At 53.0% G+C, this 14175-nt stretch overlaps 1 protein-coding gene across 1 annotated transcript; it reads right to left on the bottom strand.

The window, feature by feature from the left end:
• Nucleotides 1–251: 251 nt before the first annotated feature.
• IL4 (interleukin 4) lies at nucleotides 252–2393 on the bottom strand. The gene is made up of 4 exons (XM_032703381.1): nucleotides 2241–2393; nucleotides 1991–2038; nucleotides 508–639; nucleotides 252–350 (listed from the first exon to the last, which is right to left on the bottom strand). Exons 1-4 carry the CDS (start codon nucleotides 2391–2393, stop codon nucleotides 252–254), a joined length of 432 nt encoding a protein of 143 aa, XP_032559272.1.
• Between the last annotated feature and the right edge of the window lie 11782 nt (nucleotides 2394–14175).

Here is a 14175-nt window from a genome sequence, read left to right as displayed (position 1 = left end):
TCTCCCTCTGCTTAGACCTGTGTTCCTCATGTTAGCATGAGCCTTAATCCCACAGCAGGACAGATTCTTTGGCAACTCCTTACAGCATCACCCCAGTGCCTGTGAACTTGGAACTCTCTTAACTGTTGCCTTCTGTAGCATCCTATGCAATGCCAGAAAATTTAGTCCAAAAATACATTTATTTAAAGAATTATTATAAATAATCTTTGAAAAATAGACTCATAGCTTATAAACGAACAGTTTGTGCTTTTTCACTTCTGACTCTTGTATTGTTCTTGAAGGACTTGGTGTAATTCCTTGAGGAAATTTTTCAGTGAGGTGGTGCTGCCTGCTGCCACAGGACACGGCGCCTGGAATGGGAAGAAGGGGCTGTTAGGAAGCTTGCTGGGGAGGGATTGGGTTCTGCAGCCTGGGCTGAGCCCTTAATGGTGGTGGGAGAGTAAAACAAAAGCAGTGACCGAGGGAGAAGCTGGAGAGTGGGAGCAGTGCAGGGGGACTGTGCCTCACCTTGTGCTCCATCCTGTTCCCCCGGAGCAGGCCCAGCAGGTTGTCATAAATGCCCTCGAGGGACCTGTGGCAGCTCCGACCTTGCCAAGCCACTGTGGCAGCTTTGCACAAGATCTCCATGGTGTCACCTGCCTGGGGAGAAAGAAACTTTAGTACAGTTACAGTTTCATTAGTGAAAAAAACCACAACAAAACGCCATCCTGCAAATAATATATTTCTGTTCTACAGGTGCAAAGTGCAGTTTGAGATGCCAAAACCTCCCTGAAGCTTCCTGGCCCCATCTGTGCACAGCAGGCTCTGCTCCCATCCCTGTCCTGCTGAGGGTGCCGTCAGCCCCTGGCAGAAGCTGTGACGGAGGGTGGCACAGCAGTGACCACTGCTCCTGCTGCAGGTGTGGGATCCTGAGCTCGGGGAGCTGCTCCCTGGGAATTCCCTGGAAGTGAAGCTGGTTTGAGCAGGCAGAGGTGCTACAGGAATAACAGAAGTGCCTGGGAAGAGGTTGCCTTCACTGGGGGCTTAGAGAAGTCCTGTAGCAGAGACACGTGGAAGATGAGGAGCTAAAAAGTGAGGTGCTGGTGGCAATAAGAAAAATACTTGACTTTCTTCCCTGGGGGATGATCCCAGTGCTCCCTCACGGGCATGTCCCTGAGAGCTCTGCCTGCTCCATCTCCTCAGCTTTCACCCCAACAGCAGCTTCAGACCAGTGACCAAACCGGCCCTCTGGGCAGCGACAGGTCTGGGGACGTGGTGCTGTGCAGCATTTTGGGCACCTCTCCTCACTCCCAGGGCCAGTCCCTGTGGCAGGAGGGGTGTGGGGACCCCCTGAGGGGTGCTCAGCCCCAGCCCCCAGGGAAGGAAGGCAGCTGCAGCCCTTGGATCCCACCCGCCGGTGCAGCACGAGGTGAGGCCATGGGCTTGCTGTGAAAACAGGAACTCTGGGGCTGGGAGCTGGGCTTAGGCAGCAGTTTTCAGAGCACAAAGAGGCTCTACTATCTGCTATTAAATCTCATGCTGACTGAAGAGCTGTCCCCAGATAAGGGGCTCAGGAGGGACAGTGTGTGTGACCAGTGCTCAGGGGTGTCTGGGCAGGGACAGCACTCCAAGGCACAGGGACACGACCCTCTCTTCCTTTTGGAAAAGCTGAAGCCCCCAAGCCTGCTCAAGCACAGGCCCATCCCTCCCCCTGGCCCAGACCAGAAGCCGATGCTGCTTTGGGGAGGTAGAGATGGGTTGGGAAGATGAGGGCACCTGTGCAGGGCACCAGGAGCAGTGAGGACCAACTGGGTGGCCCAGCACTGATCCTGGGGGCTCACAGTGGGCTCCTTGCTCCTCCACAGCACCACACCAGAACAGGGGCGATCCTGGGCTTCCCACCTGCCTCTGACTGCCCTGTGCTGTCCTCTGCCCCCAGCATCCTCTCCCAGTACCCATCAGGGCTGTATGATTATTTTTGAACAAGGACAAGTTAGCTTTTCTTTCTTACCTTATTGTCTGCAAAAATATTTGTCACTTTCATCTCGTTACAGGAAACCTTTACCAAGACACAAAGGAGAGGAGCAGTCAGGCTGGAGGCAGTGCTGCCCTGGCCCATCCTGACACGTGCACACACAGACACACTGCCAGCACTGCCAGCCCCGTGCTCAGCACCTCCCTCAGAGTCCTCATCACTCTCCCCGAGCCTGCTGAACCTCCCTGTCCCTCCCCTCGGCAGGTAAAGCCCCAACCAGCCCTACCTCTGTCTGCTGGAGCTGGTGCAGCAGCCTGATGCTCTCCTTCAGCATGTTGGTCCGCAGTGTGTGTGTCCATGAAGTCACCACGTCACCCTGGCAGGCCAACAGCGCCAGGAGGGGGAGCAGGACCCGGCCCAGGATGCTCATGGCCTGCATTGTCTCAGCTCACAGTCTCTGGATATTTTGGTGATCTGTACCTGTGTGTGTATTTTTGGAGGGAGCACCTCAATTTATGGCTGTACAGATTGCTGAATCGGAGGGAAAAACTTATTTTCACTTATCTGCACTTTCCAAAGTTGCTCCCAATTAGGACAACAGGTCTTTTTTGTGCAAGTCAAAATTTTCTTCTGATCTTGCATGATGTTTCAATGTAGGAAATTTCCACGGTGAGATAAGGGTGGTGGGAGTCAGGTCACACACAAGAGTGTGTAAAGCTGCCTGCTCTGGGGATTCTCCATTTCTCCATATCCCAAGGCTTTCTCTACATCACGAGTTGGAAGTGGCTGAACTGGGGAGCCCATTACACTCTAGTAAGGGAGCTTTGCTTTTTGTTTTCCTCTCAGTATCCTCTAAGTCCTTCCATCACATTTCATTTGAATATCTCCAGAGCGTGCAAAGCATCCTTCATCTGCAGGATATTTGTCACTGGGTTTCTTAATCCAGGAAGGAACAGAAAGTGTGGCAGAGCCATGGAGGGACAAAACCCACCCGGGCAGGAGCAGGGCATCACCCAGGGGGGGTGGTGGGGAGCTGGGGGCCCTCCTGAGCAGACAGGGCCCCTAAAACAGCGTGACCCCCTGTGAGGGTGTGGGCAAGGGACAGGGAGCTGACGAGGGTAGTTCTGGGGTGTCAGTGCTGGGGAAACGTTGTGTGGCTCTGCTCCAGCTCCAGCATCCCGGGGAGCTGGAGGCTGCCCTGTCCATCCTGCCCTGCTCAGGGAACAGCCTGAGCCTTTGGCTGATGGGCTCCACCAGCCCCCCAGTGCTACCCCAGAAATCACCCTGAGAGACTCAGCTGGGAAACTTTGGAGTTTTGTAATAACTAATAGGGCTTTTTCTAACTCAAACAGCAACTCGCCATCAGATGCTTGATAAGCATCTTGTGAGCACTCGATGAATCCAGGAGCAGCCACACTGAGAGTGATGTTGTTTGTTTAATTCTGACAGGTCCCAGATGAAGTGAGATGAAGCCACTGACTCAGAAAGACCTTTGTGAGGGATTTGCCCATGGAGCTGGGCCATTTCCTACCTGCCCTACTTGTGTTGGAGAGCAGATGAGGGAGCTCTGGCTGCAGCACTGCATCCCTGGCCTCCATAGATGGTGAGTCCTCACCAGGGTGCCCAGAGAGATCCCACTGCTCTGGGATGAGTGGTGGTGGGAGAATCCCTGCCTGACAGTGATGCTGGAGAAGGGGATGGAGGCAGTAGCCCCATTCTGCAAACACAGTGATTTCCCCAGTGATCATGGTGGGGTGCTCTAAACCGGAGTAAGTGAACAGAAAATGCTCAAATCACAGAAAAATTTAACCTTTGAGCTACTCAGGCTGAATCATGGTGGAAAACTGCATCACTGTGTGATGGGAAAGTCACCAGCCGTGCTGGGTTTGTGTGGCAGGGTTTTGGAAGTGGGAGGCTACAGAGATGGGTTCTGTGAGAAGCTGCTGGAAGCTTCCCTGTGCCTGGTGGAGCCAATGCCAGTGGCTCCAAGAGGGACCCACTGCTGGACAAGGCTGAACCCATGGGAAACATTGGCAGTGCCTCAGGGATAACGTTTTTTGGAATGGGAAAAACCCTGTAAAACACAGCTAGAGAAACTGTGAGAGGAGGAGGGAGAGAAAATCAGGGGTGAAGTTAAGCCTGGGAAGAAGTGGGACGAAGGTGTTTTAAGATTCAGTTTTTATTTCTCATTGTCCTACTCTGATTTGATTGGCAATAATTTTAATTAATTATTTTTTACCCAGGTTGAATCTGTTCTGCCTGTGACAGTAAGTGCTGAGTGTTCTCTCTCTGTCCTTATCCCAACCCACAAGCCTTTCATTGTATTCTCCCCACTGCCCAGCTGAGGGTGACACAGTGGCTTTGGTGGGACTCTGATGTCCATCAAGGGTCAATCCAACATAGAAGTGAAGGAAAAAATTCCCATGCCCTTTCCCTAGGGTGGGATGCAGCCGATGGCAGTGATGGCCCCATCACTCACTGCAGGGACAGCTCCAGCCCCAGGGGGGTCCCCACTGTTTCTGGAGTCCTGGCTGTGCCTCTGTCCCAGCCACCATCCAGGGATGAACGTGCCCATTTTCCCACCAAAGGAAGGTGCTTGATTCAGAAATGTGTCCTCAGCTTTCCTCCTTCACCTTTCTCTCCTTGGGCTCTGATTTGGAGCATTTCCCATCCCACGACGATCCTGCCCAGGCCCCCAGCACCAGACCCCTGTGCTGGAGCCCAGGCCCAGCAAAAGCCACAGCCAGGAGCTCAGCTTTGCCCTCGCTGGCCTGCACTGGAGTGAGTGTGGGGCAGCCCTGAGACAGGGCTGGGGGGGGTTGCCAGGCTGTCAGGGGGGACTGCTGGCACCAGGGATGTTCTGCTCTGCCCATGCATTCCTGCTGCTGTGCCTGCTGCTCATAGTGCTGGGATTTACTCACAGCAAATCCCAAGGATGCTGTTGAGCCCCCATCACACACATTTAGAGCCATTTCCTACATTTATAACAATTTCCAGCAGTTATTTTGTGGATTTATTTCTCACATGTGTTCCTGTGCTGCTGGCCCCAGGCAGGCTCTGGTCCATGAGCCAGCCCCATCCCTTCCATGGCCCATCAGACAAACCTTTCCCTGCCTGCAGCTCCACTTTGCACCCACTGGCTCCTCTTCCAGCCCCCCCTGCCCCCAGACCACAGCCTGCCCCCAACACACCCCCTCCACCGTGGCCCTCTTCCCAAACAAGGGCTCCCATCCTTCCTCCTCCAGCCCTTCCCTTCCCTCTGGATTTCCTGTACCACAAGTCAGGTGGGTTCTTTGATGCTTTTTGCTTTCTTGAAGCCTTTTTCTCAGTGGCAGACTGGGGAAATTTGCTGCACATTGCCCCAAACAGGCCAGCATTCCCCACCCCATCCCCCTGTGCTGACTGACCCAGGAGGCAGCACCTCCCAGTGCTCATTATCTGCTGAAGGTAAGAGGGAATCAACACATAAACCACGGGCACCGAGAGGTCCTTTTTCAGTCATTTATTGCTTAAGCCCTGAGACACTTTAAGAACATCAGTGCACAGTTGGTATGAAAAAAATAATAAAATGAAGACATTCTAATACGTGATAATTTGTATATATTAACTCTCATAATACAAATGTTTTAAATAGAGAGAAGAAAAATAAATTATGAATCAGCACATGTTTATTTGTTGCTGTTCCCTAAAATGAGGTAGCAGTATTTTAAATATGACTATTCCCCAGAACTATAAATTACCTGAAAGCCTGAATACTGCTTTTCCTTTTTATTTTGGGTTCCAAGCAAAGAAAAGCTTTAAACAAACAGGACTTTTTGGTCTTGAATCTTTAAATTACACATTATAAAAATAAGTTATTTAAATAACATATAATAATAAATAAAATCCCGAAATATGATGCTGATGAGCACCCATTAGATCCAAAGTTCTGCTACAGACTCTCCTGTCTTCACTATTAATAACTTAAAAGCCACTGACAATAGAAGAGACACACTGAAGTTGCAGTAACAGTTCCAACCCCCCCCCCCCGTTTCCCCTCCCAGCTTTTGCTCTCGAAAGCTGCACTTCCCCGGCTCTGCTCCCAGGAGTCGTCCCCCCCTCAGCTGTTGTAGCAACACGTTAGTGAAAAATGCATCATTTCAGATTAGATTTTGATCTTTTTAGGAAGAGAAGATGATTGTGAAGAAACCTCTCTTCATTAAGGGGAACAGGAAGCAGATAATCTGGTTTTGGTTTTGGTAGGTGCTGCAGGAGAAGATGAATGAGTTAAGAGCTCGGGCTCCCGGCAGCCGGTCCAGGATGCTCTCCAGGATGCTCTGCTCCTCCGCGCTGGGCAAACGCTCCCACATCCCTCCCAGGTGATCACACCCCTCCCGGGGACGGAGGGTCCATCCCAGCGGGACGAGCCGCGGGGCTGCCAGGGAGGGCAAAGGGCAGCCTCGTCCAAACGAGACCTCTCCTGCTGAGGCTGAGTGACATCGAACACGGGGCACTGGGGTGGGAAGTTTGGGACGTGTCAGGTGCCTGCCGGGCAGGGCACATTTCCCACGGCAGCCGAGCGGCCCCGGGTGCCCGGCGGACACTCCGGGAGGTGCTGTGAGGGTTGGGTTGGGTTGGGTTTAGGAGGGCTGGGGCAGGGCTGAGGAAGTGCATGCAACGAGGAGCAAAATAACAAACCGCTCTGCAAACCCTATTTTCGAGCTCCCAGCAGCGGCAGCCCTGGGGTGGCAGCGGTGCCGTGTCGCTGCGCAGCCGATGCTCTGAAACGCCGGTACACCCCCTGCGTGAAGTTCCCCAGCGCTGGCAAGAAGTGGCGCAGGTAGATCTCGGTGTCAATGCTCAGGCGGCAGTTCTGGGGAAGGAAAAGTGTAAATACATTAGAGCTGGCAGCGGGATTTGGCAGCAGGGACTGTGGGTAGCCAGGCTTCCAGCCCAGGCAGGCGGTTTGCTTGCCTCCATCGCCACATAAATCATTCAGAGCGGCGAGGATGCTGCCCCGGGAGATTGGGGGTTTGTCCTTTGCTCAGAACACGTGCCCCGCGGTGTGACCGCCCTTGGCCACCGGTGTGACCGCCCTTGGCCACCGATGTGACCCCCACGGCCACTGCTCGGGGTGGCGGGGCTGGCGGGGACTGTCACCCTCCTCCCGTGGAGGCAGAGGAGGTTATCCTGCAGTGCCCGCTCTGGCCCCACCCAGGAGAGGCAGTGCCGGTGTGATGAGCCCTCGGGACCCCGGGAGCGGGCCCTGGGCCGGGGTGCAGCCCCTCCTTACCTTCCTGCCCTGCAGCCCCCGCAGGTTGGTGACCAGCGGCTCGTAGTCCTTGCAGCGGGTGACCCTGGCGAGCGCCTCGGCAGCCTGGCACAGCAGCTCCCCCTCCGACAGCTGCGGGACACGGAGGGGAACGGCTCAAGCCACCAAGCTGGTTTAAGTTGAAGCTACTTATCCAGGACTGGCAGGAGGTTTCACAGCGACTTCCCAACCTGCTCCCATGTCACAGCTGCAGTCGCAGCCCCTGCAGTGACCCGGGCCCTGGGCTGTGCCCCGGGGCGGGGGACAGAGCTGTGGGATGGAGGCACAGCCTCGCCCCAGTGCTGGCACCCGAGCAGCTCTCGGGTGACCAACAAAGCTGCCCCAGCTGCACGGGCTGTGTCCCGTGGGGAGGGGGGCACTGCCTGTGTCTGGGTTTATTATAACTGCCTTTTCTGCCTGTCTCTCCATGGGTGTTTTACCTTTGGGCTGGTGAAGGAGACCTGTGCCACTCGGGTGTCATTGCAGGGGACCTGGAGAGGTGACACAAGAGAGAATCGTCATTACAAGACCATCATGATGAGACCATCCCCGAGGAGTCACCAGCTGTGCCCTCCACCAGGAAGGGCACTGTGTCTCCATCCCTCTCCAGCACCCTTGGTGGTACCACCACTGAGCTCCATCTTTCAGCAAATAGTTCCAAACAGGCTCCTGCACACAGGACCTGGGCTGGCACAGCACTTGCCAGCAGCTATTTGGGAAGGAGCAGGAGGGTCCCTGGGTGCTCAGTGGGAGCAGAGCAGGGACTTCCTGGGAGCTCACACTGCCCCAGGCCACCATGCCCACATCCCAGGCTGCCTCGGTCACCCTGCCACAGCAGTTTTCTTGTTCCTCAACGTTTTTTCCTGCAATGTGCCAAATGTCAGGTGGAAAACTTCAGCTGACCTGACCCCAGCAGCTGCTTGTGCCACCAAGTCAAGTGCTGATCACACCAAGTCTTGGCTGAGATGGGCCAGGGTGCCCCAGGCTGGAGGTGGAATGGAGTGGACTGGGGGAATGGGAAGGGCTCCTGCAGGCCCAGGCAGGAGTGCCTGGCCTTGGACACCGTGGGACATCGAGGACCATCATCATCATCATCACCGGGGAAGCTCCCGTGGTGGGTGAGCAGAGCAAGGGCAGCAGGGGCAGCATATTTACCTTCACTGCTCTGTTGAAGTGTTGCACTTGGTTGATGATCTCCAGCAGCATCTGCTTGCGCGGGTGAGTCACAGACGTGGAAGAGATGAGCTGGAGCAGGGACAGGAGAGCAACAGCTGCCTTCAGTGAGGGGAGCATCCTGTCACCGCTGTCCGAGCGCTGCCTGGGCTGGCTGGCCACGGCCTCTGCCTCCTGCTCGACACAGACCCATTTTTATAGTGTGGAGAAGGACCCGTGTCTCCATTGACTGCCAAATATAGGTGTCTTCCTGTGCTGCTGGCAGTGGAAAGTGACACCCCAAAGAAGGACATTACGTAATGATGGGACACTTCTCTATCCGTTGAATAATGTTATCTGTTATTCAGCTACATGCAGATTTTAATCACCTCACTGATGGATGAGGAGATACTGGGATGAGAAGTCAAGAATTTCTCTTTGATGTCAGAGGATCTATTTACTATCGAGTGTGTTTGTGACATGCTGCTTGTGGGAAACCATGAACAGGGGCAGGACTGAACCAGGCCCATTGCAAGCTGTGGGTAAAGTCAAGGCATAATCTTATGTGCAGAGAAATACCCAGGGGGGCTTTCCTGGTCTCCACGATGATCAAGACAAACAGTTATGCTGAGGGCTGGCTCTGGGATGTGCATGGCTGGATGCCTGCCAGGCTCCTGCCCTGGGTGTTGGTGTCTCAAGGGAGTTGATGTGAACCCAGCAAGTACCTGGATCTCTCCTCCTGCAAGGCCCCTTCTTCCCTGAGCTGGCACATGGCTGCTCTTGGAGAGGAAGAGCTGAACTGTTTGTCAGAAGAATTCGTGTCCTTTGGCCACCAGGGCAGGAGCCCCAGCAAGCTCACACAGCCAAAGATTGGAAAGAAAAGAAAACCTCAAAACTTTTATCAAGATGTTAAACATCTGCAAAGATAAAAAAAAATGCTCTTGCATGTAAAGGAAGAAGTAGCTGGGGGGTTTTCTGGCATGTGGGTGTTTGGTTTCAACCAGGACTTCCTCGGCTCTGTCGCACAAATCCCAGTGTGCAAGGACGGCTCCTGCGGTGCCCAGCTCAGGGTCCCACACCACCCCTTGCCACCCCATACCATCCCACACCACCCCATGCCATCCCACACCACCCCATGCCATCCCACACCACCCCTTGCCATCCCAGGGGACATCAGAAAACCAACAGTAGCTCAGGAATTCAAACCACCACTTTCTTGGGCAGAACAGACACAAACCCATAATGATTTCCCACCATGGCTGAACTGTGTGGTCAGTGGGAATTTGACAAATGACAATTGTCAGATTGTCCTTTTGCCATGTGCTCCTGCACACACAGGTGAAGCAGCACCTCGTGGTTCTGCTGGCACCAGCTCCCCCCTGGTCCTGCAAACCCCTTGCAGGGGAGCCTGACTTCACCTGGTACCTGCTTAGGGGCTTATAAATAGTGTAAATTGTTGAATTTAAATGTTTCTACATTTTATAAATTAATATTTTTTTTCCAAATTTTCAGTGAAGTCGACGTGTCACAGAGCCCGAGGAAGTCTGAACTTCGTATTTCAAACAAACCTCTTCCTACTTCCCTGCATTCTTTCCGTATGGGATGACCACTGACCTAAGGTACAGTGACAGGACTGCAGCACTTGCCATTCATGGCTTGTATTAGCCTGAAAAAATTGGTTTTCCTGGGGAAAAAAAGATGGTGATGGTTCCCAGTCACTGAATTCAAAAGGCTGGGTCAGAGCCAGGCAGGAGGCTGGAGGATTCCCATGGCATCAGAAGGGAGGTGGAGGGGCTGGTGTGTGCCCGGGGCAGCTCAGCACAGTGTGTGTGTGCCTGCCTGTCCCAAAGCCCGTGTCCCCTGAGCCAAACTGCTGGAGCAGGAGGCACCATGGCCCCAGGAAAGGTTCCACTGCTGTGCTTTGGGGTCTGGCAATGGCACCGTGGTCCCAGCAGGGTCACAGGGCTGTGGGGGCTGTGAGGAGTGGGGACCCCATGGCTGGGAACACCCCACCTGCAAACTGTGCATGGAGAGCTTGTGTCACCTCCCCCAGGGAGATCCCATCGTTCCCCAAACTGTTGATGTGGGGTCAGGAGCCTGCTGGGGGGAAAAGCTGACCTGTGTCATTGGGGTTGTGGGGTGGGAAATGGTGGCTAGAAAGTGGAGACCAGTTCTGAGAAACAGTGCTGAGAGGGGACTGGGAGAGGGGACAGAGCCATCGGTGTCACCCCTGCGGGAACCAGAGGAACTCCTGCTGAGGCTCCTGCTCGGCCCAGCTGTCCTTCCCAGGGGGACTGGGACACACAGAGCTGGGACACCACATCCCTGAGCCCAGGCTGCTGGCCAGGGTGGGCACAGAGCCCCGGGTGTGTGAGCCCAGCCTGAACTGGGTCTCCTTGTCATGGAAGGGCTGGTTTTGCTTCCAGCTGCAGCCAGAGGTGTGTGCCCACAGTGCTTCACCACCCCGTGTCCTTCATGACTGATTTAAGCCACCCCACGTTGGTCCCAACCAATTCAGAAGAATGATCCAAGTGGTTAATTCAGGTGTCTCACCCTCCTCTTGCCTCCATGAGCAGGAGAGCCTGGAGGGTGATGCTGCACACTGGGCTGGTGTTGGCTGGGACTTTCCATTCCTCCATCTGTGGATGATGACACCAGAAAATGGAGAAGCCAGCTGAAAAGACCCTCAGTGCTATCAAACCAAGAAATTGTGGAATTTGTTCTATGTCCAAAGTCATGGCTTTCTTCCTTCTTTTTTTTTTTTTTCTTTTTTCCTTTTTTTTTTTCCCCCAGCAGCAGAGCCAAGGTTGGATGCCACAATCATCACACACAAATGGAGAGCAGTGGGGTTGGCTGGAGCCCTGACCACCACCAGCATGGGATGGCCTTGGTGGACATGGATGGAATTGATGAAATCAGTGGAAAGAAAGAGGTATGACCAACTGTTGTCAGATTTGAGGGGCACAGCTCCCTGTGGCAGCCTCCCCTTCTCTTCCCTGGCTCTGTAGGAAATAGGGGAATGCCAGTCCATAACTTCAACTGGGCTGAATCTGTGCCTCCCCAGTTAAACAGGCAGTAGCTTTATCTTGGTGCTGGGCCATCACTGTGGCAGTTGGCAGTTCCCCCTCTGGCTGCTTTGGCCACCCCAGCTCAGGGTGGGGACAGGACCTGGCACTGCTGGCAGGAAGGGCATCTGCTCCTCCCGGGTGCCTTTCCTTCCCTCACAGCCTCCTGGTGCTCAGCTGCCCCTCCCTGGCAGTCTGAGCAGAGGGAGGCAACTGCGTCACCTCCCCACCTTTGCTCTGGCAGCCAAATTCACCCCTGTGGCAGGGGGAGGGTTTGTGGAGAGGCAGGATGGAATCATGGCATTAGAAACAATGTCAGAACTCAGGAGGTCCTGTGGATGCTTTAACTGAGGTGATATAAATAACTTCAGGTTCTTCTTGAGGGTCTGATTTTTAGATGACCCTTCTAACCATTTTCTCATTTCCAACACTATTCCAGCTGCCTCTTTTACCAAATGTTCATGGAGAAACCACCACATGTTTTCCAGGCCATTTGTGCTGTTCCTTACTTTCAGAAGGTGACAGAGAAATTAAATAAGACATAACATGAAAAAAAGCCCAAATGTGGGTCACAGTGCAGTGTGTAGCATCAGCACATGCAGTATCTCTTGAATCAGTGGTTGGGTTCACAAATAGTGGATGCTGCCCTGTGCTGGAGCCATCCCCCTTCCTTCAGCCACTGCAGCTGGAGGGAAAGGCACACTCCAGCAATTCGCTTTTCCTGCAAAAATCAAACTACACAGATAGGATGGAGCCAGGTGAAGGAGAATTTGCAAGTTGCATCACATTTCCCAAAGGTGGGATGGTGCAGTGAGTGCTGGCTCCTGGCAGCTGGCCCGGGGGGCAGCCAACCCTGTCATACTGAGATAGATGAGATGATACTTGGTGTGACATTTAAATGCAAAGTTGCAGGGAGACAGCAAATGATTAAGCTTTTGGAAGCATCATCTATACTTATTGCTTTGGTTTGTGGTGTTTATTTGTAGATAATCACATCTGTTTGGGCTTCTTAATGTAATTTTTAGGGCATGCAAAAGCTTTTGGCTTAAAACATGCCATGTAGGAGGAAACTGTGGGGAGAAGTGAGTTACATGTTCTGTAAGTCAGTTTTTTACTTCAGGGAGATCAGAGAGCAGTTTTGGTTTAAAAACATTTAAAATTTTTAAAAAAAACCTAAAATTCTCCTTTGATTAAAAAGTCTTTTTGGAAGTTTTTAAACTCAAAGTGCTCTGGGGCAGGTGTTGCAGCAGCCTGCAAGCAGAGCTGTACTGCAGAAGTAATGCTGAAGGAAGCATCAGAAAATCAAAGTATTGGATTTCTATTGCTAATCTAAATTCCACTTAGAAACAAGGTGTTCATACAGGAATGTCTTGGGGGCCTCTGGGTTTTTTTCCTAGTGAAAGTTGTTGGCAGATAAACTGAAAATAAGCCGTGGCACTGAAGCAGTGGGTGCTGGGGCACAGGGAGGGAGGAAGGTCTCTTACGTGAGCAGTGCATGCCAGAGCCCTCCACCTCCTGCAGATCCCAACTCCAAAAGCATTTGCCAGGGCTGAGGCTGCAGCCAGACTCAAATCCCTTGGAAGGGATTTACACCCAACCAGCCCTTCCAGGGCAAGATGTAGGGGCACGGGAAGCATTTGGTGCTCTCAGAGAGGTGCTGGGTGCCTGCCTGCTTTGCAAGCACCATCCCAGGCAACTGCCTGATTCTCAACTCCTGATCCTGTGGCAATTCCACTCATTACTGTTGTTATTTTTGTAGTTGTTACTTTTGGCTCTTAGTCACAGTGTATCTGGGCGTGTGCTGTTCCTGTGGAGTTGTGTGCACGGGTTGCTGTGCAGAGCATCCTATGCTGGGATCCCTCTGCTGGAAACCCACCCCCAATCCAACCACCATGGCAAGTGGACGCTCAGGTTCGTCACCACTTAATCATCTGCCCCATGAGTTAACCCAGTAAATCTGTGCCTTGTTTGCCTTAAGATGTCTGCTTGGTTCTGTACTTTGTGTAGCATCTTGTAGGGGCAACAACCTCTCTCCTGGGACATCCTCCTCCTCTTGCTGCCCTCACCTCCACCTGTGTGCCAGGGCAGGGAGTTGTGGCAGGGCAGGGGTGGCACTGGGGTGGCTGAGGTGGCACTGGGGTGGCTGAGGTGGCACTGGGGTCCCTGAGGTGGCACTGGGGTCCCTGAGGTGGCACTGGGGTGGCTGAGGCCCCTCAGCACAGCCCAGCTCCCCACAGGCCCCAGGGAAGTGTGGCACAGCCAGACCTCTCTGTCCCCATGAGCAGATCACAAGAAGTGTTTAAAGTTTTTCCTACACTTCATTCACATAAACACCTTTTTTTTGTTTTCCAGTCCACATGAAAACCATGGGGCAGGTGGAGTCGTCTCTTTTCCATGCTCTTAGCTACCTACACTATTCAAATCATTAAGGGGATTATTTTTTGTTGTTTTAATGGACTTGATATAGGAGAGGTTGGTTTCCCATCATGTTTTCTGTATTTTTTTCCAAGTTATGGTAAATTGTTTAATACATATGTGAGGATAAACTTTGCAACTGGGGAGCTGAGAAAGGCTGGTTTAGGCAAAAATGTGCCTGAAGTACTTCATAGCCAAACTGCAAGTCATGGTTTTAGCTTGGGGGAAAGAGCAGTACAGAATACACAAAGGTTGGGGAGTTCCTTCTGAAGACAGTGCAGAGCTGGGGTGTACATGTC

The sequence above is a fragment of the Chiroxiphia lanceolata genome, chromosome 15, assembly GCF_009829145.1.
Source record: "Chiroxiphia lanceolata isolate bChiLan1 chromosome 15, bChiLan1.pri, whole genome shotgun sequence".
Taxonomy (NCBI): Eukaryota; Metazoa; Chordata; class Aves; order Passeriformes; family Pipridae; genus Chiroxiphia; species Chiroxiphia lanceolata.
The sequence above is the reverse complement of the archived record's forward strand: the minus strand, read 5'-3'. Positions and strand labels throughout refer to the sequence as shown.